General features: G+C 41.2%; 1 protein-coding gene across 1 annotated transcript; it reads left to right on the forward strand.

Annotated features, from left to right (window-relative positions):
* Positions 1-1,265: 1,265 nt before the first annotated feature.
* SLC25A46 (solute carrier family 25 member 46) lies at positions 1,266-27,638 on the forward strand. Its single transcript, XM_061152131.1, has 8 exons — positions 1,266-1,635; positions 4,638-4,680; positions 5,595-5,652; positions 7,825-7,902; positions 8,282-8,382; positions 18,474-18,530; positions 19,753-19,810; positions 23,714-27,638. The coding sequence occupies exons 1-8, from the start codon at positions 1,368-1,370 to the stop codon at positions 24,290-24,292; spliced, it is 1,242 nt and encodes a 413-aa protein (XP_061008114.1). The 5' UTR covers positions 1,266-1,367; the 3' UTR covers positions 24,293-27,638.
* Positions 27,639-27,859: the final 221 nt, after the last annotated feature.

Consider the following 27,859-nt stretch of genomic DNA (forward strand, 5'->3'; position numbering starts at 1 on the left):
CCCATTTATCCTCCTTTTAATAAGGCATCCTTTCTCCGGTGACATAGATGTGAAATTGTGAGATGCCCTTGCTTTTATATTAGAAGTGTGTGTGTATATATATATATATTTATATGCACACACAGAGAGGCCTTTTTTTCCTCCTTTTAATAAATAAGTTTTGGACCTGAGCCAATCCCAATCTTGAGCCACCATTCTTAAGCAACACAGATATATTTTTATTACGTCCAGTAACTAACTGGATAGTAGATTTCCAGTAATTAGGTACTAGTGTTGGTGTAATACTGAATACACTTATTAAGGAATACATTTTCCCAGCTACATTACAACTACAGAATGTCAGTCCACTCAAGACGAAGCGGATGATCACTTTGAAAAAAAGGTTCGCTTGTGGAAGCCTGAGAATAGCGCGTCAGAGTTCTCCTCTGAAAGCCCTCAGAATCCTGGGCGGCCAGGGGGGAAGAAGGACCGAGGAAGAACCCATGCTGGGCTCGTTGAGATCTAGGGAGACACATGCTGCCAAAAGAGCCCATGGAGCTAATAAAAACAGGTAGTAGATGACTCTTTCGAAGTCCTCTTAATTGTTCAACTAGGTCTCCATTTTGAACAGTATTGCTCGGGATTGAAATACGCTCCTGACTGATTCAGATGCACAAGGAGAAAAAAAGAAAACTACAGAAAACTATTCGTAGTCGTTTTGTGGTCTTAGCAAAGGAAGATGCTTAATTCCTAAATCCTGGAGAACAGTTTGTATTCTTGGGGTGGAGCCAGGAGGGCAGGAACTAGGAGGGCTTTCTCCCGCGACCTTCTATTCTAAGGCTTGCTCCAGCCGTCCACACACTTCCGGGTTCACTGGGCCGAACCAGGCATCTCAGTAGATTTCACTCAGAGTGCCAAGTAGGGGAGGGAAAGCCAGGTGTGACCTTGTGGGCACCGGCAACTGGAACTTCCAAGAGCTCCTTCGTGGCTGGCGGGGCATTAGCCAGGGCAAAATAGATCTCGGGCCCCGGTGAGGGGCAAGGCACTTCCGGCTGAGACGCCCAGCGCGCGTCGTCTCGCTGCAGGCTCCTCTCGCCGGGTCACAGGTCTCCCTCCAAACCCCTAGCACCTCCCATTTCCTGGCATCCTCCCATCTCCCGGCATCCTCCCCGCGGGCCGCCGCTCTGTGTGCTGCCGCGTTTCCTTAGCAACCGCGCCTCTAGCGGCCGCAGGAAGTGGCAGGGTCACGTGCTCCCTGCACGTCCGGGCTGCCGGCGTGACTTCCGGGTGTCAGGCTGCCGGGGCGCCGCGGCCGCTGAGGAGAGGCTGTGTGGCCCGGGTGGCGGCGGGCTCCGGGGCGGGCTGGCCTCATCCTGCCCCCGTGCGCGATGCATCCGCGGCGCCCGGACGGGTTCGACGGCTTGGGCTACCGGGCTGGGGCCCGAGACGAGCCGGGCTTTGGCGGCGCCTTTCCGGCGAGGTCCTTCAGCTCCGCGTCGGACCTGAGCCGCTGGGTGACCTCTCCCCCAGACATCCCGGGGAGCCGCAACCTGCACTGGGCCGAGGAGAGCCCGCCCCGCGGCGCGCCCGCCCCCTGCACACCGCCCGAGGGCCCGGCGGAGGGGCCCTGCCCTGGCGGCGCGGGGCGCAGCGGCGGTGAGGGCCTGGGGGGCATGAAGGGGGCGAGCGCCTGAGGGAAGGCGGTGAGGGCATGGGGGTCGGGCGCCTGAGGGGCGGGGCGGGAGGCGACGGGGAGAGCCTGGGGGTCTCGGGGGGCTGGAGGGGCGGACAAAGGTGGGGTTCGGGGGGGTGGTCCGCGCGGAGCGGCGGGGAGGGACCCCGGGCATAGGAGGGGCGGGGGTAGTAGTCGGCGGCCGGGGCCCCGCGCGGGGTCGCGCCCACCGGACCCGCCGCGCCGCCTCTCGGCGCTCCTTTCGCCCTCTGCCCCCGGAGCGGGCCTCCGCCCTCTCCCTGCCCCAGGGTTTTCTGGAGAGGCTTGCCTTAGCCTTGCGTGGCAGCGATCACGGAAGGTTTTCGGCATGCTACCTCCTATGCCCAGAATCCACAAAGGAGATTGGCTTGCTGTTTATCGGGACTCACGTGAGAAATAGCTGATTGACCGGCCGCTGTATCACCTTGATTCCATTGATCAGTGGTGGCTTTGCGTTGTGCAAATAACTTTCTCCGAGACCATAGGCAGCCTTCGGCTCAGAGCTTTCTCTACCGCTCTTGAAAGCTGAGACTTTCTTAACCTCTGTGCTCTCTTGCTGTCCTCATCTTTAAAGTGTATAGAAGAATAATAAAGGGTTTTGTGGAAAAAAAAGACCTACAAACAAAATGAGGTGTCAGTAATGCCTAATACAGTGTGGACCACACAGTAGGCTAAAAGTCAACCTTTCTTTTTTCCATGTAATCATAGGAGTTGTGTTCGTGTTCTAGATCCCAAACTACTTCTGTATTTTCCCACCTCCTCCTTTCTTTTTTTTACTTAAAAATTCCACTAAAGAATGAAAAACACTTAAGACATTTTCAAGATAAGAATTTGGAATCAAGACATAATTATTCTTTGCAGTGTCAGAAGATCGGTTCAGTTCAGTTGCTCAGTCGTGTCGGAGTCTGCAACCCCATAGACTGCAGCAAGCCAGGCCTCCTTGTCAGAAGACAAAGATGTTTTAATTGCAACTCTATGTGATCTAGATATTTTCAACATCGTCTGGATTCATAAAATGGAGATAATGGCTGCTGCATGTTCCCGTTCTCCTAAAAGTGTTAGAATAATAGATCATACCCTTAAATATTATGTACATTCTAGACATAAGTTTTAGTCTCATTTCTTTGACTAGGAAGTACAGTAACATTTATTTGGTTTGGGTTACGGGGAGGAACAGACTGTACTATCATCCAGTGAGGATAGATGGAGGATCGGTGACTTACTCAGTGTTATATATACAGTTAGATTTTCACTCTCTAGCACTGTTTTTTTCCCATAGGTCCCAGAAGGAGTACTGGAAAGTTATAAATTACTCAAAATGCATATGTGATTGCCTCACAGTTACCTTCTCAGGCAGTAAAGCTGACGTTTTATCTTTTCATAATTTATGCATTGATGGTTAAAATGAGATCTTTAATATCCAGGGTTTTGTGGGGGGTGTTTTGCAGCAGTTAAGAGGCTGGTGAAAAACTCTGCAAAGAGGATAGACGCCTGGGAGACTTCGTTAATACTAGTAAACCTTCCTGACACCTTCCAGAGAATGTCAGTGGTATTTTTTGTTAGTTTATTGGAGGACCTATACAAACACAAAGGGAAAAGATGAAAGGAGGAGAGTATCTTAATTGGGCAAAAGAAGCCTTTGCCCTTGTACATTTTTCAAGGCAATGGTGGTTTCCCCAGAGATTGTTTACATGGTCATGTTTTGGCTCTCAGGGAATAGTGAGGGCATTACTTCATTCAAAAGAGCAGAGATGAGAGGGAGGGATTGGAGAAGAGGGGAGCGAGAAGAGAATGGGAGAAAAATCCCTTGTGAATATTATAGCTGAAATTTAGTGTCTAGTCTCTCGGGGTTTGATATTTCATCTTTATGATTTTAAGTTTTTCAGTTAGAAAAAAATTTGTTTTCTCTTTTGACACATGGGTAGGAATTTTCCAGCTGTAAACCCTCCTGATCAGACTATAGTTGTGCCATGAGCAGCAGCACGTATGTACACAGTAGTATATCACAGAGACCTGGTTTAGCTGCGTGTTCAGTCATTCAGTCATGTCCGAATCTTAGCAACCCATGGACTGTAGGGTGTCAGGTGGCCTCTGTTCCTGGGACTTTTCAGGCGAGAGTACTGGAGTAGGTTGCCATACCCTTCTCCAGGAATTAAGCAGCTACTATCAAACTATTCTGGAGAAAAATGGAAACCCACTCCAGTATTGCCTGGGAAATCCCATGGACAGAGGAGCCTGGTGGGCTACAGTCACTGGGGTCACAAAAGAGTTGGACACAACTGAGCAACTAAATAACAACACATCAGAGTCTTTAAAACTTGGGAAGAGAGAGAATAGAGCCTCTTTTTCCCATTTTAGCTACCCTAAGTGCTCTTTCAACTTAATTAAGTTCATGAGATGTTTTGCTTGCAACTGTTGGTTTAACACAAATACTTTCCACCAGTCACAGTGAATGACTGATTACAACACGGGAGGTGTGGTTGATGAAAGTTATCAGTCAGAGTCTTCACTAGAAAAAAAAAAAATTAGTCGGAAGTTGAAAACTAGTAGCCCTTAGCATTTACCTGCAAAACATGTTTGATTTGGCCTACATGAAATTAACTAATCCTTTTTAAAATAGTTTCCAATATTTTAAAACTGGAAGATACTATATAAAAATGAGAATATCTGTTTAGGAAAATCACAGCTTTGAAACCCTGGACTCAAGAGTTCCATGTGGCAACAATGATTTGGAGTTGAAAAGCAGTTAGGAGTCTACCCCTTGCAACTTGCCACAAGCTCCAATGGAGCTCTTCACTCGTTCAAATGACCTTCCTGGCCCCTGTCAAAATTCGATTTGGGGACATGGAGTTTAAATGAATATCATGTTAGTAAAAAGATATTTTTTGTTCTTTTTTATGGTAAACCTAAATAATGGTTATAAGTAATCTTATTCTTTCTATTTTAGAGCAGTTGAATAGATTTGCTGGATTTGGTATTGGACTTGCAAGGTAATGTTTTGTCTAAAGATTTTTAATTCAAGTTTTATTTAAAGTTTTTTTCTTTATAATGTTAAATAATTAGTATCACTTCCTTTAGATTGATTTTTGGAGCAGTAGTTAAATATTAAAAAGTTCTGTGCAGAAAAATTATTTAAAACCTATAATTTTCCCCCATAAGGATAGTGAAAATTCATTCAATTTTATAAACACAAAATAATTTAAAGGAACATTGTAAGAACTTTTCATGTGTCTGTCCAAAAAATAAAATGTAATCTTATCTCCCTCCCCAAAACAAGTAATTTTGCATTGAACCTTTTTCCTAAACATCAGAATCATGACAAGATATTTAGCAGCATAGCATCTGTAGAATCAACATTTCCATATACTGTAAAATATTGTGTAAATATAGTTTTTGAGACGCTTTTAGTGTTTATTTTGTGATATCTGATTCAACTAGTGTTGTTGTTAGGAAAAAAGAGCATAGCATCTAGGTATCCCCTAATATGTTCATTAAAATCCCTGTAACTTAAGTGCAAAGTACATCCACGCCAAAATTTACAGGGTGGAGGGCTCTTTTGATAAGAACTTTGTTCACAGCATATCCTCTGAAAAAAAGGGGAGGGGGCATTTAAATTGTCTAGGGAGTAAGTTTTCCATATCAGGCCTACAAGTGTATCGATAATTTCATCTTTATACTGTACATATTATATGTTGTTTCTTTGCTTACCAGTTTGCAAATCTGATTTTAGTTTTTTTTCATATTGAATCTTATTATTGGTACAATGATTTATAAACACACTGAAACATTTGAAAACTCTATTTTTTTTTACTTTTAAGAATAATGTATTACTTAAGTAATACATGATTCCTTAAGAATAAATTCAGTTTTACATGTGTTGTAAATATGAATTGTCCTTTTATAGTCTTTTTACAGAAAACGTACTGGCCCATCCCTGCATCGTTCTGCGCCGCCAGTGTCAGGTAAATGTACTTTATGTAGTTTTCTAAGCAGTGATCCTAACCCTGATTTGACATATAGGCCTCAGATAAATGGCTGAGACCATGTAACCATTATTCCACATGATGTATACCAAAATGTATAATATATCAGTTCTCAGACTTTTTGCTCTTTGAAAGCTAAGTCTTAAAATTTATTGAGATCCCCAAAGAATGATTGTTTATATGGATTATATCTACCAATATTTGCCATTTCAGAATCCCAAACTGGGAAAATTTATATACATATATATAAGTTTAATTCATTAAAATAACAATAAATTGATGAGGTATTAGCATAAATAACATTTTTATAGAACTTTTTTGAAAATATCTTTAATGTCTGGCATAATAGAAGGCAGCCAGATTGTCACATCTGTTTCTGCAGTCAGTCTGTTGCAGCACATGTTTTTGAAAGAAACAAGAAAGCCTAGCCTTATATACATATGTATTTAAAAATGGGAGTTTTATATTTTTTTAGATAATTGGCAGATAAAATTATTTGCATTGTGAAATCTGAAACTACACAGGTTAAATGTTTTTGTACTCTTTTACATTAAAACCTGTTGATCTGTCCTTCATGTTGAATGGGTTTCTTTTTACCCATGTGTGATTCTATTACATCATGCATTGATTAATTGAAAAATATTGATTTACTGATTATATAGATCTTCTAAATGTTATGACATTTGCTTTTACTGTATTAAAAAACCACCACCATTACAATCACTATAAATCTCACCAGAAAAGTGTTGGAGTTTTGGTATGTTCATGGTAGTGGATATAAGGTTTCCAGATTTCTAATTTTTGCTCATAGGCTCAAATTTATCTTTGGCAGCTAATAGTCTTATTTTCTAATCAGTGAGCCACTTTGTTTAGTTTTAAAAATATGTTTGTCCCAAGTAACTATAGTCTTGTTAGTTTTTCCAGAAAAAAAATGGTATTCCATGGAAAAAAGTGACTATTTTCAGACTCACAGCTCCATCAGACAAGTTCTTTTTCTTATGCCAGTATATTCATTATGCAATACACAAAATATTAAATTAGAAAGATGATGTGTACTCAGGAGTCAAGATTCTATAAAATTAGTATATCTTACTGCTTCACCAAGGGCATCTTTTAGGGAAAGTGGCTTTTGCATCTTCACACATGAGTCAGATGAAGAATACAATAAGTACAAAAATACAGTTTGCTGCCACTGCCTTCAGTTATGCCAGAGTTAGCAATTTTACCCACTATTGCTTTGGCACTATTATTGAAAATGTCAACATAATAACAAAGGAAAATGATGCCTTAGTATCAAGAAAATAATTTTGAACATGTCTGTCCCCTGAAAGGATAATAAGGCTTTTGAGGGCTAATGAGCCACACTGGCAAAAGCACCTATAGTATAACATCTTCTTTGAAAATTGAGTTAGAAAAGATAAACCAGTTTTTCAAAATAATTTTTTTATGCTTAGCACCAAAATGTAAGCATATAGAGAGAATTCAGTATTTAAGTAGCATGAACAGTGTATATGCCCTAGAATAGCGAATTTTAGACACATTTTTTACATTGTGACAATATTGCATTGTGATCCAGTGTATACATATATGAGTGATGTTTAAAAATGTTTTATAAAGTAATACTTTCAGAGTGTATAATGCATTCTGATACTTTTTTATTATGTCACTTATTAAGTATTAGTTCTGATCCCCCATACTGATTTCATAATTTACCAATTGTTTATAGCTTGTTACTGCTTGCCATGTAAGACAGAAATCTGTTCCCAGAGTTCTTTATGGTTCCTATGTGTTAAATGGCATGAGCATTTTGCCACAGTGAATTTCATGCTGATGTTTAAGGAAACATAAATATCAAACAACAAAGCCTTCTTTATTATATATTTTATTGCAGGCAGATTCTTTACCAACTGAGCTATAAGGGAAGCCTGGATATATTATACATTGGTTTTTCAGGGTTGTGTGTGTATAAGCGCATGTTCTTTACTTTTAAGTTATTTAAAGCATTTTCTAAAGTAATTTTGCTTCTGTATAATTCATGCTGACTTTACAATTGAACTTTTATTTATGCTATGACTCCACTGTGTATCTTTCATGCTCTTATTTCTTGACAAAACAATAACAGAAAATAATCATAAAATATCTTTTTTACAGGTTAACTACCATGCTCGGCACTATCATCTCACCCCATTTACAGTCATCAATATTATGTACAGCTTCAACAAAACCCAGGTGAGAAATAATCTTTTAATTTAGTTACTGAAGATATTATAACTCTTATACTAAAAGTAACTTAACTGGGTAATGATACCTTTTGATATCACTGAATAATCAGTAACGTCACACTTTTTGCCAAAATTAATTAAATATTAAAGGTATTTAATCCATATTAGAGATAATTAATTTGGAGTGTTTATCTTGGCCTAAATGTAGCTCACACAACAAATATTAAAGAAAGGAGGTAATTTACTTGTCATTCTTTACTAAAATGTTCTTAGAATAATGTCTTACTGGGAAATAACAGAAAACATTTAATGTCAAGTTTTATTAAGAACTTTTGTATTTCCTTTTTAGGCATTAACAGAAATAATAATAATTTTGGTCATTTTAGGGACCAAGGGCCCTTTGGAAAGGAATGGGAAGTACATTTATCGTGCAGGGAATCACACTTGGAGCAGAGGGAATAATCAGTGAATTCACACCTTTACCAAGGTACCTTTTTTGGCATTTTTCATTATTAGCTTCATATTAAAAATATGAAAAAATGATAGTTGCTAAAAATACCTTGAATTTGAAAACTTGCTTAAAGTAGCTAAGAGAAGAAACAGAATAAATAATTATGTCTTACGGAATTGGTATGTGATAGAGAAAACCCTTCCTGGTCTGGTATCTATTGAGATATGTCTTTCAGCTCCTACTGCCATGTATTCAGTTCAGTTCAGTCACTCAGTCGTGTCTGACTCTTTGCGACCCCATGGACTGTAACCCGCCAGGCTCCTCTGTCTGTGGGATTTTCCAGGCAAAGATACTAGAGTGGGTTGCCATTTCCTTCTCCAGTGGCTCCTCCCGACCCAAGGATAGAACCCGGGTCTCCTACATTGCAGGCACATTCTTTACCAACTGAGCTACAAGGAAAGCCCACATCATGATTCATGCTATAATTAAACAAACCCCTTTTGGAGTCCACGGGACAGTTTACATGGATTTATCGGCAAAAATTCTTTTTAAAACCTGAAGTCTGAGCTAGATCTGGAATTATGAGTAGGAAATAACTTGGCAGAGTAGGAGAGCAATTCGAGGTGACAGCGTCCACAATTTTATGGAAATTGGAAGGTCTGAGTGGTGAGAAGTGTCTTGTGCTTAAATATTGAGCATGCGTGGAGTAGGATAAGGTGAAAAGCCGAGGTACTAGACTAAAGCATGGTTCTGCCTTTGATAAGTGACTTAGATTTTATTGTCTATGGAGTTGGAAATCTAAGGTGGGGGATTGTTTGCTTTTTTTTAATATACAGGTTATTCGATCAAGGATATATTCAAGTGGCAATGTTTAGAAAAAGGATTGATGCAGACAGAGACATGGAAAACTGTTATGGTAATATAGGCCAGATTGAGAAGGGTCTCAACTATGGAACAGAATGGAAGCTGGACAGACATTTCTGAAGTATAATTGATAATATTGGGAATGGGGTTGTAGGAGAGTGATTTAGCAGCAGTGACAGATTTCTCGATTGGAACTGAGTTGGAGAATCATAAAGAAGAGTAAGCTGTAGTGGGAAAGATGAGGAAAGCAACTCTCAATAAATGAAGTCTGAGACATCCACGGGACACGCCTGGAAGAGGCTGGAACTATGGGTCAGAGTTCAGGGAAAATTTGAACCTGGAGGCATGGCTTTGAATGTTCAGTTGAAGCTTGAGGATGGGTGAAGTTCCATAAGGAGAAAGTGTAGATTAAATGACAGAGTGAACCAAGGACAGAATCCTGGGCTCTGTATGGGGGTGGGTGGGTGGGTGGATGTGTAGAAAGAGATGCTCACAGAACAAATGTGGCAGTAGCAGTAAGCTCGAGGACAGTGGTGGCCTGGAAGCCAAGAGGGGAATCAGAAGAGTGGATTCTTCTGGAGGGAGGCGGAATGTTTGCTTATGGGTCTCTCTTCTCTTTGAAACAGGATGAGGTAGAAGAAGGATGAGCACGGGGGTCAAAGTAAAAGAGCATAAGACCAGTGACAGATGTTTGGGAGTCACAGCTCTGAGCGACAGAAGGGGAACTTTGCAAGGGATCTATGGAAATAACGTTAAGAGATAATGTTGGAGATCCCATAAATTTGTTTAGGTGTTGTTTAGCAGGACTCTGATTTTCTTTATCAACAGTAAACCCCAGGGATGGAGTTAAAGGCCAAATGGTTTGTTAATCCAGAATTGGCCCCTGGCAGGGTTAATTTTTTGGATTGACAAGGAACTGAGGGAGTTGAAGGTGCAGCCACTAGCATCTCAGACTTGAGATTCAGTCTTTATAGGGAAGGAAATAAAGACAGGAGACTGATACCAGGCTTTTTGCCACTGTGAGTGCTTTCAAAGGACTGCATAGCCTTGAAGTTCCTTTAACATAGCTTTGCTAAATGTTTCAGACAAAAACATTTCATCAGCTAAAAGTTGCTCCTCTCACACTTTAAAAAAATGTGAATTTCTGACCTTTAATTTTACCCCATTGCTTTTTATATCACACATAATGTCAAAATGTAGTCAGTCAGTCAGTTCAGTTGCTCAGTCGTGTCCGACTCTTTGCGACCCCATGAATTGCAGCACGCCAGGCCTCCCTGTCCATCACCAACTCCCGGAGTTTACTCAAACTCATGTCCATCGAGTCAGTGATGCCATCCAACCATCTCATTCTCTGTCATCCCCTTCTCCTCCGGCCCCCAATCCCTCCCAGCATCAGGGTCTTTTCTAATGAGTCAACTCTTCTCATGAGGTGGCCAAAGTACTGGAGTTTCAGCTTCAGCATCAGTCTTTCCAATGAACACCCAGGACTGATCTCCTTTAGGATGGACTGGTCGGATCTCCTTGCAGTCCAAGGGACTCTCAAGAGTCTTCTCCAACACCACAGTTCAAAAGCATCAATTTTTTGGTGCTCAGCTTTCTTCACAGTCCAACTCTCACATCCACACACGACCATTGGAAAAACCATAGCCTTGACCAGACAGACCTTTGTTGGCAAAGTAGTGTCTCTGCTTTTCAATATGCTGTCTAGGTTGGTCATAACTTTCCTTCCAAGGGATAAGCGTCTTTTAATTTCATGGCTGCAGTCACCATCTGCAGTGATTTTGGAGCCCAAAAAATTAAAAGTCTGACACTGTTTCCACTGTCTCCCCATCTGTTTCCCATGAAGTGATGGGACCAGATGCCATGATCTTAGTTTTCTGAATGTTGAACTTTAAGCCAACTTTTTCTCTCTCCTCTTTAACTTTCATCAAGAGGCTTTTTTTCTCTTCATTTTCTGCCATAAGGGCGGTGTCATCTGCATATCTGAGATTATTGATATTTCTCCCGCCAATCTTGATTCCAGCTTGCTTCTTCCAGCCCAGCATTTCTCATGATGTACTCTGCATGTAAGTTAAATAAGCAGGGTGACAGTATACAGCCTTGATGTACTCCTTTTCCTATTTGGAGCCAGTCTGTTGTTCCATGTCCAGTTCTAACTGTTGCTTCCAACCTGCATACAGGTTTCTCAAGAGGCAGGTCAGGTGGTCTGGTATTCCCATCTCTTTCAGAATTTTCCACAGTTTGTTGTGATCCACACAGTCAAAGGCTTTGGCATAGTCAATAAAGCAGAAATAGATGTTTTTCTGGAACTCTTGCTTTTTCCAAGATCCAGCGGATGTTGGCAGTTTGACTCTGGTTCCTCTGCCTTTTCTAAAACCAGCTTGAACATCTGGAAGTTCACAAAATGTAGTACTTGTCATCAAATGTCCTTGACATTGTCCTACAAACACAAAATTCAGCTTGTCATTATTCATTCATTAGTGGGATTATTTTATTTTAACGTATGTCCCTCACACTAGGTCCCAGCCTTTAGGGTCACGGATTCCCTTTGTTTCTTCCCCTTACTGTATACCTGATTTTGAGCACATAGTAGGAATTCAGGAAACACGAGGTAAATAAAAATTTAACAAAATTCAGTGATTTCTGTATTATAAAGTATAAAGAATTCTGTATTTGCAGTCAGAACACTGTTGCTCCTGGCTGTGCTGCTTTTGGGCTTCCCCAGTGGCTCAGTGGTGAAGAATCCGCCTGCATTGCAGGAGCCACAGGGACCATGGGTTTGGTCTGTGGGGCGGGAAGTCCCTGGAGTAGGGAATGGCTACCCACTCCAGAATTCTTTCCCAGAGAATCCCACAGACAGAGGGTTGGGCTACAGTCTGTGGGTTGCAAGGAGTCAGACACGACTGGATCAAGCGACTTAGCATGCACATGCACACACTCATACTACTTTTTAGTTCTGGAACCTTAGGGATGTAACAGCATTTCTCTAAAACAGAGATGAAGTAGTAACTTTAACTTCAGGTTAAGGGAAGGGAAAAGAAAAATGAGAATGAGAAGACAATTTTGTTATCTAACTTTCTCATTCTGTAGTTATGCAGACACATCAGTTGTGTGGGTATATGTTTCTCCTGGTCATTTTGAGTCTTATTAAATAAGACACAAAAGGTTATCTTTGAGATATTCTACTTGGGTTAAGTTTTGGTGGTAAATCTCACTCATTATTTCATTTATTTATTTAGCTCATATTTCCTGAGTCCCTACTATGTACTAGATACTTACTAGAAAGGTATATATACAGTGAGGAGAAGAATCAAAAGGTACCTTTGACCATGACGCTTGGGATCTAGTGTAAGAGACATATGTTATGTAAAATAATCCCCTTAATGAATGAACAATGACAAATTGAGATTTGTTCTCTAAATGAAAAGAGTATGGTTCCATGAGAGTGTTAGAGGGTTAGGAACAATGTTGCTAAGAAAGTGACACTTAAACTGAGATCCGAATGGCAATCAGGAGACACAGACTAATTTGTGCAGAGTGTGGCGGGGGGAATGCGAAGAATTCATGTAACTGAGGGAATGTGTGTTAGTCATTCAGTCCTTTCCGACTCTTTGTGACCGGGTGGACTGTTTCCTGCCAGGCTCCTCTAGCCATGGGATTCTCCAGGCAAGAATACTGGAGTGGGTCGCCATGCCCTTCTCCAGGAGATCTTCCCAACCCAGGGATTGAATGCAAATCTCCTGCATTGCAGGCAGATTCTTTACCACTCGAGCCCCCTGGGCAGCCCTGGTAATTGAGGGAAACGCTCATAGAGTTTGAACTCAGAGTAGGCTGGAGAGCAAGAGCCGGTCTGTGCTTGAACTTGTAGACCACTTTAAGAATACTGGAGAGTTTTAAGTAGGCGTCAGTGACATAATCAGATGTATGTTTTTAAAGGGTCATTGTAAGTGGAGATGAAAAGACCACAGGAGGACCAAAATAGATATAAGGATAGGTGTTGGTAGGCTATCACAGCCTAGGAAAGAAATACAGTAACTAGGACCAGGATGGTATCTTTGAGATGGGTGTAAATGGATGACTTTAAGATATATTTAGGTAAAATTGATTGAACTTGGTGATGGATTAAAGTTGGTCAGTGATAGACAAGGAGGTGTCAAGGGTGACTTCTAGAATTTTGGGTTATGTAACTGGATGTTAGGCTTCTCTGGTGGCTCAGTGGTAAAGAATCCGCCTGCCAGTGCTGGAGATGCGGGTTCGATCCCTGGGTCAGAAAGATCCCCTGGAGAAGGAAAGGCAACCAACTCCAGTCTTCTTACCTGGGAAATCGCATGGACAGAGGAGCCTGGTGGGCAACAGTCCACGGGTTGCAAAAGAGTTGGACACAACTTAGCGACTGAACAACAACAATTAGATGTCAAATAAAGCCATTCTTAGAGTATAAACCTTTTTTCTTTTTTTTTAAATTCTGACTGCCTTGGGCAAGGTTGACTTTTCTTGGGGGAAAACAAAGTCATAGCAGACAAAGTATCAAAGCAGTAAGAAGTAGTAAGCCAAAGCCTTTCACAGAAGTTAGCATTTCAGGATGGGCTCTAGGGTCTTCGAGACTGAGGTTCTTGAATTGCATGGTGATCCCTAGGTGAGACAGTACTGATTCACCAATATTTAGTCTTTTTATACTGATGATGATCACATCTGAGAAAAAGAATAAATCTGTAATGTTTATTAAGTCACCAAGCTTATAGTTTCTCAGTATTTATTGCTTCTAAAAAAAAAAAAAATGACTATAACCCTGGGTCATCATCTGTGATCTTTCTTTGTCTACTGCCCAGATCCATCCCAGGCCTTCCCCAAACCTTCCCTGAGGCAGAGTCAGTCAGACTTGGTGTTGCTCTACCATGAAGTGGCGGTTCCTTTCCTGTGGCATTTCTCAGATCACTAACATAAGGAGCACCCCACCCAAGGCTACCTGTGTAGCTGAGTCTCTCGCAGAATCCGTTTGGCTGACTCCTCACACGTGTGGCTGCACATGTTACTGTTTCCTTCTCCTGTTGTCTGTTTCTCCTAATGACTCCTCTGAGTTCACCGACCTTGAACACATTCCATTTTAAATACAATGAAATCTTTCTCCAGTTCGGTAGATTTCCTTTCTGATTAACAGTTCTCACTTAGGGAACACTGAAAGAGTCTAAGAAAGAAAAATCATAAGTTTGATTTTGGACAAGTTCATTCTGACACAGAGAGAAGTCTAAACTGAAGACAGCAGATTTGGGAGGTCCTGAAGCGTCCTGTTGGATGAGGTTGCCTAGGGAAGGAGTATAACATATAAAGGAAGAAAAGAAGGGCTGAGAACTCGAGCGTAAATCACTGAGTTAAGAAAAATGCCCCTGCACAGGAGTCAAAAGTAGAGACGAGAAGAGAGGAGAAAAACCAGAAGAGTCTGGGGTAGTGAAATATGGGGGGAGGGAGGGCTTCCAGAAGCAGCAGGGAACACAAGTGCATGATGGCTGCTGAAAGGTCAAATAAGGCACAACCTTGAAAATGCCCGTTTGATTTAGTGATGTGGATGGAGGTCACAGAGACCTTGGCAGGAGCTGTAGAATAATAGGACGAAAGCCGGCTTGGAGTGGGTTCAGTGATGAGTACAAAGTTAGGGCATGGAAATAGCAAGTTTAGACAGTCAGCTGGGAAGAGGAGAGAAGAAAAGAAGGAGCTGGAAGATGAGGGGCTTGGGTTAGATGTTTTTTCTTAAAGAGGGTAACTCTTTGACCATGGGAAAGTAAGAAGCAATTGAAAGTGAAGGCTGGGGGCTTCCCTGGTGGCTCAGTGGTAAAGAATCTGCTGCCAGTGCAAGAGACGCAGGTTCAGTCCCTGGCCTGGGAAGATCCCACATGCCATGGAGCAGCTGAGCCTGTGTGCCACAACTACTGAGCCGGTGTTCTAGAGCTGGCGAGCTGCAACTGCTGGGCCGGTGCTCTAGAGCCGGCAAACCGCGACTGCCGAGCCAGTGTTCTAAAGCTGGCGAGCTGCAACTGCCGAGCCCACATGCCCTAGAGTCAGCCAACCACAGCTGCTGAGTTGGTGTTCCAAAGCCGGAGAACCACAACTGCTGGGCCAGTGTTCTAGAGCCAGCGAGCTGCAACTGCTGGGCTGGTGTTCTAGAGCCAGCAAACCACAACTCCCAAGTCAGTGCTCTAGAGCTGGCGAGCCACAACTGCTGAGTTGGTGTTCTAAAGCCAGCAAACCACAACTGCTGGGCCAGTGTTCTAGAGCCGGGGAGCCACAACTGCTGAGCCCATGTTCTGGAGCTGGCAAACCACAACTGCCAAGCTGGTGTTCTAGAGCCCATGAGCCGCAACTGCCGAGCCAGTGCTCTAGAGCCAGCGAACCACAACTGCTGAGCCCACGTGCCCTAGAGCCGGCGAGCCATAACTGCCGAGCCCGTGCCCTAGAGCCGGAGAACTGCAGCTGCCGAGCTCACCTGCTCTAGAGCCTGTGCGCTACCACGAGAGAAGATGCTGCGATCAGAAGCCTGTGCACCACAACTGGAGAAAAACCAGCACAGCAGCCAAGACCCGGCACAGCCATTAAATAAGTAAATAAATTATTTTTTTTTAAAAAGTAAAGGCTGCACAAATACAGTGTTATTTCAAAATTCTGTTGCTTTTGTATATTGATTGTGCATGGGAGTGTGTGTATATCAAATAAAAAGTCTGATAAAAAGCAAGTCACTTCTCTTTAATTTTGTTGCTCATTTCAAGGGCAGTGTTTGCTTGTGAAGATAGTGAATTAAAAATAGCTACATATCCTGGTACTTGGTGATGGACTATAAAAAGGTTTAATCAGAAGTATATTTTTACACTATTCTCTTCATGAAGCATTTAAATGTGCTAGTTTAAATTTCTAGAGTTGTGGCAGTAAGTTTTACACATTTTATAAAGGAATAGATACCAGGAAGAGTGTCTCATTTTTTTTTATACTTGGTTTTAAATTGCTCTTTTTGCTGTTTTTACCTTAATCCTAATGATTTTAAGAATTGGCAGCAGTAATTAGTATTCAGTGAGCCTGAGCAAACTTCAAGAGATGGTGAAGGACAGGGAAGCCTGGCATGCTGCAGCCCATGGGTTACAGAGAGTCAGACAAGACTCAGTGACTGAACAGCAATTAGTGTTCAAGGCAAACGTGTCCCAGTCCTTACAGAAAGGCAGGTTACAGACCCACTTATCCATAATGTTAATGAAATGCTCAAAATTAACATCATAGTAACCTGTGGTAACCCTGTTTGAGGCCATATAAGAGAATGGAGGGCTTCCCAGGTGCCAAGGCCATGTAAGAGAATGGAGGGCTTCCCAGGTGCCAAGGCCATGTAAGAGAATGGAGGGCTTCCCAGGTGCCGTTAGTGGTAAAGAATCCACCTGCCAGTGCAAGAGATGTAGGAGGTGTGGGCTCGACCCCCGAGTCCGGAAGATCCCCTGGAGAAAGGCATGGCAACCCGCTCCAGCATTCTTGTCTGGAGAATCCCATGGACAGGAGCATGGTGGGCTACAGTCCACAGTGTTGCAAAGAGTCGGACAGGACTGAAGCAGCTTGGCACACAGGCAAGAGTAATAGATTTACAAACATTTTAGCATATTTTATTTTATAATCATAAAATCAGTAAGATAAGTAGCCTAGTCTTTTTTAGAATTTTTGTCGTAATCATTAAATGTCATTCCAGCTATTTTTCTACAATTGTTCAGAGCTAGTATTGTATCCTGGTAATAATTTCATCAGAATGTGACCCAGAACACTCTCTAAGGTCTTATAAATCAGAGGTGGTTGTTTTGTTTTCTCAAAGTTTCTCTGCGGACCTTTCAGTCTCTAGGAAAATGTAGAAATATTCATGCATCACACGTGCCGTAAGTGTACTGAGTCTGTTTTTAGAACACTCATATTATTAGTGGTTTCCTTCGCCTTTTTAATATAAAATGTATTTCTTTGTCTCCTTATGTCATATTTATTCATTTCAAGCAGAAAATGTTTTTCTCGGGCTCCTGCTCTGACTGTAGGGTATTGTGTGTGCGCCAGTGTAACCGGGCAAGCTGGTGGCAGCCAGTCTCCACTTGGTTTTACATTTTCCTTTTCTCTGTTATGCCACCTTCCTCACTCCCCTCCCTTCCATCCTCTCTGTCTGCCTTTTCACTTTTTCTGCCTCCTTTTTTGATTTCCCCTTTATTCTCCATGTTTTCTCGTTTTTCACTTTACTCTTGATATAACTTTCTCCCTTTTTCTTCTGCATTCAGCTTGCCTCTCTCCTCTTTTCAGGTTCCCAAAGTAACCTAAATCACAGGATGCACACAGTCCTAGACCTTGGTCCAAGACATGGCATTCTGTCCCTCTCCTTGGAACATATCCCTGTGATCTTTTTGACCTTTCTTTTTCTCATAAGTAAAAGGCAATACCTTATTATAGGTGTTACAAGGCAGTAAGATATACAAGGCAATATCTGTTTATCTCACAGGATTCCTTCTTGTATCAAGTGAGATGAGAGGCAGTACAGGCAGATAGTATAGACTTCAAGTCATATGGACCAGGGTTTAGACCCAGTTCCACCACTAACTTGTTGCATGACTTTGGGTAAGTTACGAACCATCTCAGCCTGTTTCCTCATCTATGAAATGAGGGTTATAGGTTCATTGTGAGGGTTAGAAATAATTTATGCGAAGTGCTTTGCACAATGTCTGGCATACAGCAGGAGCTTAAAAAGATAATAGAATATAATAAAAATCACAAAAGTAATGCCATCTTAATAAGTAGAGGCACTTTGAAAATTAGGTGCTACACAAATGTGTCATTCAGCACTACAGTTAATTAAGCTTTTCTTCCTTTATTCTGTTTTCTTGTCTGCCTTTCCCTTCCCCATCCGTTGTTTTCCTGTCTGCCATTTTTTTTGTGGCCACACTGCATGGCTTCAGGGATTGAACCCAGGCCCTCGGTAGTGGAAGCACAGAGTCCTAACCACTGGACTACCAGGGAGCTCCCCCGTGTCCATTTCTGTCATCAGTTATAACGCTTCCTCCTTTGTCAGCGCATACAGAAAGACCGCCTATGTTTTTTCTCTTTTCAACCCACTGTAATTGTTTGACAGGTCCCAGAAAGAAAATTGTTCACCATTAGAATATATTTCTGCTACAGATTAAAAAAAAAAATTAAAAATTGATTAACTTTTTGAAACTTGGGTTAATTCAGGATGTTTTAAATAGCATGGCTTTTGTTTATTTTTTTAGGGAGATTTCACATAAATGGAATCCTAAACAAATAGGAGAACACCTTCTATTGAAATCGTAAGTATCAAAAGCAGCATTTGTATTGAAATTTAACCAGTTTTCATAGTGTTAGAACTTAAAAAAGCTTATTAAATAAAAGTTAAAGAAAATAAGAGCAAAAGAAATATTTATGGGACTAAAACTTAATAAGAAAATTAACAAAGTTTAGGAATAAAATCCTGAAATGTATGTTATCTTTCAAATCTTTCTAATTTGGAAGGCTGAAATCACAACTTAATTTTTCTTTGTGTTCTTAGGAAGTTAGCAAGGATTGTCAACTTGTTAAACCTGAATTGCCAGGAAAATTATTATTCTTATAATTATTATCATTATTTTATTGGTAAGCAGACATACAAATTTATTTGTATGGTGATGAGCAAACTCAAAACCTTAGTGTCATTAAAATGTAGTCCTAAAGGCACTTAGTGACATTACACCACTGACCATTTTTATAGATTAGAATTTTACTCTTCACTTTTTAATTTTTCTTGAAGATTGTGAATTGGAAACCCCCCAGCTTGCTGGCTCCCTCTGTGGGACATTCCAGCACATTATTACTTAGTGATGTTCCATTCACCTTGAAAACCACTACTTGCCAGGACCTGGCCCATGGGGTTAGGTAAGTCCCACCTTGACATCATTTTAAGTGACTATATTTTGCAGGCTTGCAAAGTTGTATGTCTCAGCAGTCGCAATAGGAAGCAACTTTGCAAAGCTGTACAATATTGTTTTTTAATAATGAAAGGGGACTTCACTCACCATGGAAGACTGGCTTAGCTCTGCTGGGTGGGAAATCTGGGAATTAATAATGATAATAGATAGGACAATAGCAGAACAGTAGCCTTGTTCAGGTGTCACTAAAAAGGCAAGCAATGGAATGGATTCCTCATCCTAAATTTGAAGTATCTGATTCATAGGCTACATTAGCTGTGTGCAGGTAGATGTTCCAATAGTGAATCATAAACAAGCCTACGTTTTACTGGTCCAAAATAAGTTATTTTCTTGCAGGCTGTCTCTGTGTTATTTTAATACATAGATTTTCATCTCTAATTGTTGAGTAAAGCATCTTACGTTATAGGTCTCTGAAGTATCTTTAGGCTATAGGTATTAATAGTTGAAAACCTTGAAGTTGTTATTCAAGCTTGATATAGATTATGTTGATATATTAAAATAGGTATTAAAAAATCTAGTGTAAGCTTCCTGTTTCAGTGTACTGATAAGTTTGTTTTAATTTCTACAGCCTAACTTACATAGTGGCAATGCCTTTTTATTCAGCAAGTCTAATTGAAACAGTACAGGTGAGCTATTTTTTATTGTCACTTTTTTCATTAAAAATGTCTTTTGGAATATTCAGTATATTGTGTATGTCTGATAGTGTAATAAAAATTTAAGACAATATCCTAAACAAAATGTTTCACAGATACCATACATATATTGGAGATTATATGCTAGGTACATTGCCAGTGTGTCAGTTTTCTTTGCAAATTTAATTTATGCCTCTAGTGTTAATTCTTGTTATCCTTTATGATAGGCAGATGTACTCTCGATTCAGATGTCTCAGAACCCAGCCTATGACTTGCTCTAAAAAGAAAAAAATCTATAGAGTGCCCCCCCAACTTTTTAAGATGCTTACGTATAACTCAAATGGTTATGGCCTATCAGATAATAAATGACTGCTTGAACATGAAACAATTAGAAGAGTAGTTCCCATAGCTAGTTTACCAGTAGGTAGCATTCTTTTTCCATACTCCTTTTAGGGAGCATTTGATGCTGTGTACTATAGAAGCTAAAGCAATCTCCTGCTCACATTCTACATTGTTTCACTGTTTCTAACCACGTGGTGGCGCTTCAGGTACACTGAATTGGGGTCCTTTCTCACGTACCATTCCTACACTTAAAACTGGGAGCGAGCCTCCTCTACCCTCTTCACACAGTCCAGCTGTCTGCTCCCTGTCTTCTGTCTCCAGTGGCAGATGCTCTAGAGTATTTCTGTCTTTGGCGTGTATGAGTTTTCTCTGTAAAAGCCTCACTGGATCAGCGTTACCTCTTCAAATTACTCTTTTTCCACTCAGGTGCTTTTCTGGCCACATCGATTTCTTTATGTATTTTGTAGAATTATTGTTTGACATTAATGTCTTGCTACCCAGGTATTTCCTATCCCCTTGCACTTGACAGTGTGAAAATGATATAACCCTTGTATGGGGCTGCAGCTTAAAGAGTTGTCAATATAAGATGACATCATTTCAAAGATAAGGAAAGCAACAGCAGGAAGATAATGAAGGAAAAACAAACAGGGTGACATCTTGGGGAAAGCGAGTGTTAGCTTCAGACAGCCCCGTATCACAGTCATTTCTCTGCTTAAATTAGGTCTGTAACAGAGCTGATGTCTTAACCTTTCTAAATCTTATTTTTCTCATCCATAAAATGGGAACAGTATTTTATTAACTGAATTACAAAGATTAAATGAATTATTTGTGTAGAGTTCCTAGCTCACTAGCTGTTCATTCTGATTTTTTAACCCCGAATCTCCGATGTGTTTCCTGCTCGGGCTCCCACCTGCTGCTTCCTTCCTGCCGCCTGATTTCCCGGTTCTCTCTTGAGCGCCCTCCCCGCCTTTCCCACGTCTTCTCTTGTGCTCCGGAGCGCAGTCAGGGGCGCAGTCCGGGGCGCAGTCAGCGGCCCTCTGCTCTGTATCACACAGTCACGGCCAGGAGAGCTCAGTACTCCCGTGACTCCTTTTAACTCTCCCATCTCTATGAGTTTAAAAAGTAGAAAAGTCTTGATTTTCGTATTTCCTTCATCCTTTGTAACTAATCAGTCATCCTGTCAGTTCTGACTTCAGGGAGTATCTGAGATGGCTCCCACCGATAGGCCCCCATTCCCAGCCCTTCACGTCACATAGCTGCTTTCTTCCTACTTCATAGTGTCGGGGGGGGCGGGGGCAGGATTGCCTGTCTGGGGAGCTCAGATCTCTTTGAGAACAGTCTTTGCCTTGAAAATCACACATTTATGCATAGATCTCCTAAAGGACACTTCCTGAAGCTCTTACATATAAACTTCCTAGTGACTTGTCTTTTACTAAGACGCCTTGTTCTATTTCCTGGATTTAAAGGCCATTCTACATACTCATGCAGGGTTAGTGTTCTTAAGTCACAACGCTCATATCCTTTTGCTGAGTAAGGATCCATCTCATCTCTGAGATGAATTTCAGACTTCTCAGCGGAGTAAACAAGATAAATAAAAGGATACTTCATGGTGCTAAGTGCCAAAGAGGATAAAAATAAAACAAGGAAATTAAGAGGTGTAATGGGTAGAGAGAAGTGATTACTATTTTTTCAAGATCCAGAAAGTTCTCTCTCAGAAGCAAAAGTCCTTTGAGTAAAGGTGTGAACAGAAGAACTACACAGGTGTTTGGGAGCAGAGCGTTCTAAGCAGAGGGAACGCGGGTGCAAAGACCCTGCGAGAGGCTTGCATCCGACTTGTGTTTGCGAAGCAAAGAGAAGGCCGGTACAGCTGAAGCTGACTCAGGACAGGAGAACAGGAGGAGATGAGGTCTGAGATGGAAAAGGGCGAGAGTGCATGCAGGACCCTGAAGACCACTGTGATAGCTTGGCTTTGCTTTGAGGGAGACAGGGAGTCGTTGGTGGGTTTGAGCAGGAGGATGACATAATCTGACTTAGGTCATGAATGGGATCTCTTTGGCTGCTGCATTACAACAGGCTGGAGTGGGAAGGGAGACAGAGGCAGGGAAGTGACTGAGGTTAGGTGGGCTCATCTTGGTCTCGTGGTTTAGCTTTACTGCAAACTTGCACATTTATGTGTCCGGCTCCGACCTTTTCCTTTTAGTCTAGACTGTAAACTGCGCTTGGAACTCACACCCTAGACTCCACATTTCTGAACTCTGGATCTCCCCCCACCCCCCCCACCCGGTTGCTGCCTGGCAGTGCAGCCCAGCTCAGCAAGAGGACTGTTATCCCTCCAGCACCTCTGGCCGGTGGCTCTGAGCTCATCCTTGTCTTCTCTTTCCCATAACCCACATCCCGTCCACCAGGAATTCCTGTTGGCTGTAATTTTATGATAAAAAGCACAGTTGAAGCATTTTATTTCCTTTGCTACCTGCTGTTCCAATCCACCATCACATCTTTAACTGGTTTCTCAGCCTCCGTTCTCATGCTCCTCTGCACGACAGCCAGTATAACACAAATTCCATCTTATCCATCTTATGCTTCAGACCAGCTAGTCGTTTCCCATCTGACTAAAGACCAAAGTCTGCACGGTGGCATGTTGTGGCCCCAGAATACCTTTTTAACTTCACTTTTTCCTCTTCTCTTCAGTCACTGTTGCGGCCAAATTGGCCTCTTTGTTGTTGTTGTTGTTTAGTCGCTAAGTGTCCAACTCTTCTGCAACCCTGTGGACTGTAGCCTGCCAGGCTCCTCTGTCCATGGGATTCTCCAGGCAAGAATACTGGAGTAGGCTGTCATTCCCTTCTCCAGAGAATCTTCCTGATGGAACGATCGAACCTCTTGTCTCCTGCGTTGGCAGGTGGGTTCTTTACCACTGAGCCACCAGGGAATTGCTTTTTTGCCTGTCTGCGCCTCTGTAACCAGTATCACAACTTCTTATACACATCCCATAATTATAAAAAGTAGAGACATTGCAGATGATAGTGACTTAACATCTCCTGAGGCTTTCTGTGCACCAGGCCTTCTTGCATTTAATGCTCCCAGCAGCTCTGTGCATAAAGGTAGCTCGGCCTAATCCCACTTTTGTAGAAGAGTAATTCTCTTAGGAGAAGTAAAGTCACGTGCCCATGATCACAGAGCCAGCAAGTCCTGCTGGAGCTAGGGGTAAGGCCATGCCTTCCACCCAAGCACTGTGCCTCCTCATGTACAGTAGTTGCTTTTCAGGATGAGTCCCAGGGAGCTGCTTGAGGTGGGGACACCTGGTGTGTCCCCTGCCACATCTCTTCCCCTGTCTCCCTTCCCCAATTGGAATAGCTCCCAGTTTCGCTGCTGTTTTGTGAAATTTTATTTGAAAAAAGGATCTAATGCCTAGATAACATTTGTCATTTGCAAACCATTGATGTTTCTCCCCTTTAATCAGTGCATTAATTTAAAAGGGACTTAAACGGACCTGAAAAGAATCCTCTGTGACAGAAGCAACAGCTGATGACTTTTACTGTTTCCTCCTTTTCATCGCAGAGTGAGATAATCCGAGACGGCGCTGGGATTCTGGAGTGTGTCAAGGAGGGGATTGGAAGAGCCATCGGCTTGGGCGTGCCTCACAGCAAGCGCCTGCTTCCGCTCCTGTCCTTGGTCTTCCCCACGGTGCTGCACGGGGTTCTCCATTACGTCATCAGCTCCGTCGTCCAGAAGGTCGTCTTGCTCATCCTGAAGAGAAAGGCTTACGACGGTCACCTCGCCGAGAGCGCCAGCCCGGTGCAGAGCATGCTGGACGCCTACTTTCCGGAGCTCATCGCCAACTTCGTGGCCAGCCTCTGCTCTGACGTCACGCTGTACCCGCTGGAGACGGTTCTGCACCGCCTGCACGTTCAGGGCACCCGCACGATCATCGACAACACAGACCTGGGGTACGAGGTGCTCCCGATTAACACGCAGTACGAGGGCATGAGAGACTGCGTCCGCACCGTGAGGCAGGAGGAGGGCCTGCTCGGCTTCTACAAGGGCTTTGGTGCCGTGGTCATCCAGTACGCGCTGCACGCGGCGGTTCTGCAGATTACCAAAGTCATTTACTCCACGCTTCTTCAAAACAGCGTTTGAGATTCAGAGCCCTGCTTAGTCTGGAAGACATCCTCTGGATACTTTGTTATGAAATTATGAAGGACAAAAGTGAAAAACGGGTTCAAAATGGATATGAGCCGAAACTGGCAGGAACAGCCCATGATGATTATATTGACTCTCCACCTCTTGAAACGGGCATAGATATATATTTGGGATTCAGAGTATTCCAAATTTGAAAACATAGTAAAAACACTCGTATGAATTAAATTCTAGCTAGTATAGTACTAATGCCAAACTAAAAAGAATCTTGGGAAGAAGCAAATATTTGTCAGCAAACTGAAAACCAAATTTCACAGAGCTGAATTTATTTCATCTGACTTTATTACACGTTTATTTCACCTTCTGCATTGATACTGGTATGTCATTCTTAATACAGCATATAGTAGCAGGAGGGCATAGTTTACCTTTAAGCAAATTATGTTGTCAGTAATAAAGACAAGAAGGATTAGGTTTGGCAGTCTGTAAGCAGAAGCTGAGAGTTTTAAATTGCACTGTCCCTGTAGAACTTTAATGGCTGTACATTTATTATTATAAAGCCATTTATATGCATACATATAACTTGGAATTTCCTTCATCCCTACATATTTTCCACTCTTAGATCAGCTTACTGTCTAAAATGAAGTTATGTACTTTCTGCGTGAATATCAGAACAAAGCATTAAAAGCCAAGATGCCCAAAAGATAAAGGCAAACGGCGTGCTTGTCCATATCAAACCCCCCACTTCAGTGCCAGCAGCTTATAATCTGTCATACATTTATCAAGTTTGAGTTGCTTACCTGGGTTTATGAATCATTAGACTGTTTTTAGAGCCACTCATTAACAGAGACAGAAAATAATCATGACAACGATTCCTATTTCCACATTTACAAATTGTGTACTAAAGGGAATGTCACTTGCCTTTCATTTCTGAATGACCTGTCTTAGAGAAGATATGATTAAAATTTACCTGGGAATTTGTGCCTCATGCCTTTCATAGAGTCATCATTAAATAATGGCTTTAATTTTTATTTTTTTCTTGTTTTTGTTCATAGTTGTATTCTCCAAACTAGATATACATAAAGGGAAATGCAGGTTTATCACCCTTTATTGAAATTTGTTTGGATGAATACTGATGAAAAATAGAAACTTCAAAGGAAGTTTATCCTTGCTTTTTATGGGTGAAGAAAAGAATTTCAACAAATAATAAACAAAAATGTTGGTAATCAGTTTAATAAAAATTCTGTCCCTAAATTGAATTTGGTGGGTGAGGCTCTTTGTGTAGTAAAATAATATGCATTTGATTGATCCATTTAGCAAGCTGGAGTATGGTGACTGCACTGATGTTGTCCAACCTAGAATGCATACAAACTGAGGTGTATTTTACTTACTGAATGTCAGTGAAATGGTTACTTTTTGTGATTAATAATGTTGAAACCAAAAGATGATATCCAAAAAGTATCAAACAATATATATGTGGCAACTCTCTCAATTATCTTGTGAATGTGGTTTTTTTTTTGATGACTAAAGCACACAGGTTTTCCATTTTCCCATTCCACCAAGAGGGGGAAAGTAAAATTAAACATAAGTTACACACTTTCAGGTAACGATTTGTCTGATTTGCAGCATATACGTTGTTTTCATTGCCTTTGAATTACTAAGTACATTTTTAGATGTTTATAATATGCCCAACTTCCTAAAAACCTTTCATTTTTATTATAATCAAAGAAGATGGTTTCAGAAAAGAGTAAACTGAAAATTACAAGTTTTAGAAAATTTATAGAACAGAATCTGAATGGAATCAAGTATCTACTAGTGAAAATCTAGGATCCTTTGTCTAGTTAAAAACTAGATATTTCAAGATTATTTTATGGATGTTATCATGAAGATTCAGTTAAATAGTACTGTCTCATTATGGAATCATTTATAAGACTGATAGGCTGAACCACACACAAGTAGGTTGGTTTTATTTTCTCTTTGGAGAAAGAGTACAACTTAAAACTAAAGTTGAAATGCGGCAAGTAAAATACTAATTTTTTATTACCATTCCAAATTAGTTGAAATATAAAAAGAAATCTTTAAAATTGAAGCACTTAAATGTTGGCCAATTATGTTTAACTGAATTTAGAAAGGAATAAGCAAAATAAACATTAGACATACTCTTTCCCTTTTAAAAATTGCTTAGTTTCTTTAGGTGCCAAAGTCAAATACCCATAGGCTATAGTTCTTAATATGATAATACCTTAGAATAACATTTTTAATTCAGTGTGATTAATAGTATCATGAATAATATTCTATTAAAATATTTCACAGTCCCAATGGTCCCCTTATATAAGCTAGGTTTGGCCATGGAGCTGAAGTGTGATACGCTTGCCTTACATTGTTGGGTTTCTTAAGTCCTATAGTCTGAAAGCAATGGAATTAAAAACGGAAACATCTGGTTAATATTACTTAACTGTGTTAAGTGAGTTTATGAACTGGCTTACCAAATCTGTTTATAAATCTCTTTCCTTTGAGGGACTATTTATGGTTTCTTGCAAAATAATCTCTAAGTGTAAATAATATAAGTCTTTAAACTCCAGCACTAGATGTTATGAGTCAAAACAAACTAATTTCAAAATAATTGTGGACTGTGGGGTTTGATAGTGTTTTCAGAAATAAAACTGAGAGACTAGAGGTCTTGCTCATTTTTGCAAGTTACACTTGCCTGTCCACAGCTGTCTTTTCAGCGCTGGGCTTGTTAAAACCGCACACAGCATTTGCTTAACTGACTGGGTGCAAGTACTTCAGTCTTCCCGTGTATTCATACATCTGCCCAGGAAACAAAACACACTGCTTGGATATTTGGTTTTTCAACTGACATTATGCAGGACGTTTGCCCTTAGTTTGCTTCCCAGATGTTATGGGGAAAAAATGAACAATCTGCCAGCTCTTGAAAAGATAGGTTTGAATTAGTTATTTTCAGTAATATATATGGAAATAAAATCCCGTTGGTAACAACTCACATTGCACTAGAATTTAAGTAATACTTAACTTTGGCATTTCTGGTTTCTCTTCTCTTTCAGGTAGTTGTACATTTCTCTCCTTTTCTCTCTCTCTCATATAAACTGGATATATAATGTCTTCCTTTTGAGTGACTGAGTATCATTGATATGCTTCCAAGTTGTATAACTGAGTAACAAAAACTTGTGATTTGACAATGAATCTTATGCAGTATACCTCAGCTAGAAGAGGTATTTGGTCTGTGTGTTTTTTCTTTGTTAAAGTTGTTTTTGTCTCACTGGTATTTTAAATGTTTTCAGCAAATTGTGTAATATGAAAAGGTTAAATAAAACATTGAAATAAAATACTAATTTTCTCTTATTCATGCTGGAAAACTACTAAATCTGGTGGTGAGGAGGTTCAGAATATGTCCCCCCCAAATATGTGATGCTGGCATATGATTTTGAATTAAAGGTACTTGAGAGACAGCTAGTGCAAAAGGACACTCAGACCCTTCTTTGTTCCACTGAAAGCAAATTGCTCGTGGGAAAGTTGCCCCGCCTGTATGGGAAGAGGGCATGTAGGGCT

Source organism: Dama dama, chromosome 9 (assembly GCF_033118175.1).
Source record: "Dama dama isolate Ldn47 chromosome 9, ASM3311817v1, whole genome shotgun sequence".
Taxonomy (NCBI): domain Eukaryota; kingdom Metazoa; phylum Chordata; class Mammalia; order Artiodactyla; family Cervidae; genus Dama; species Dama dama.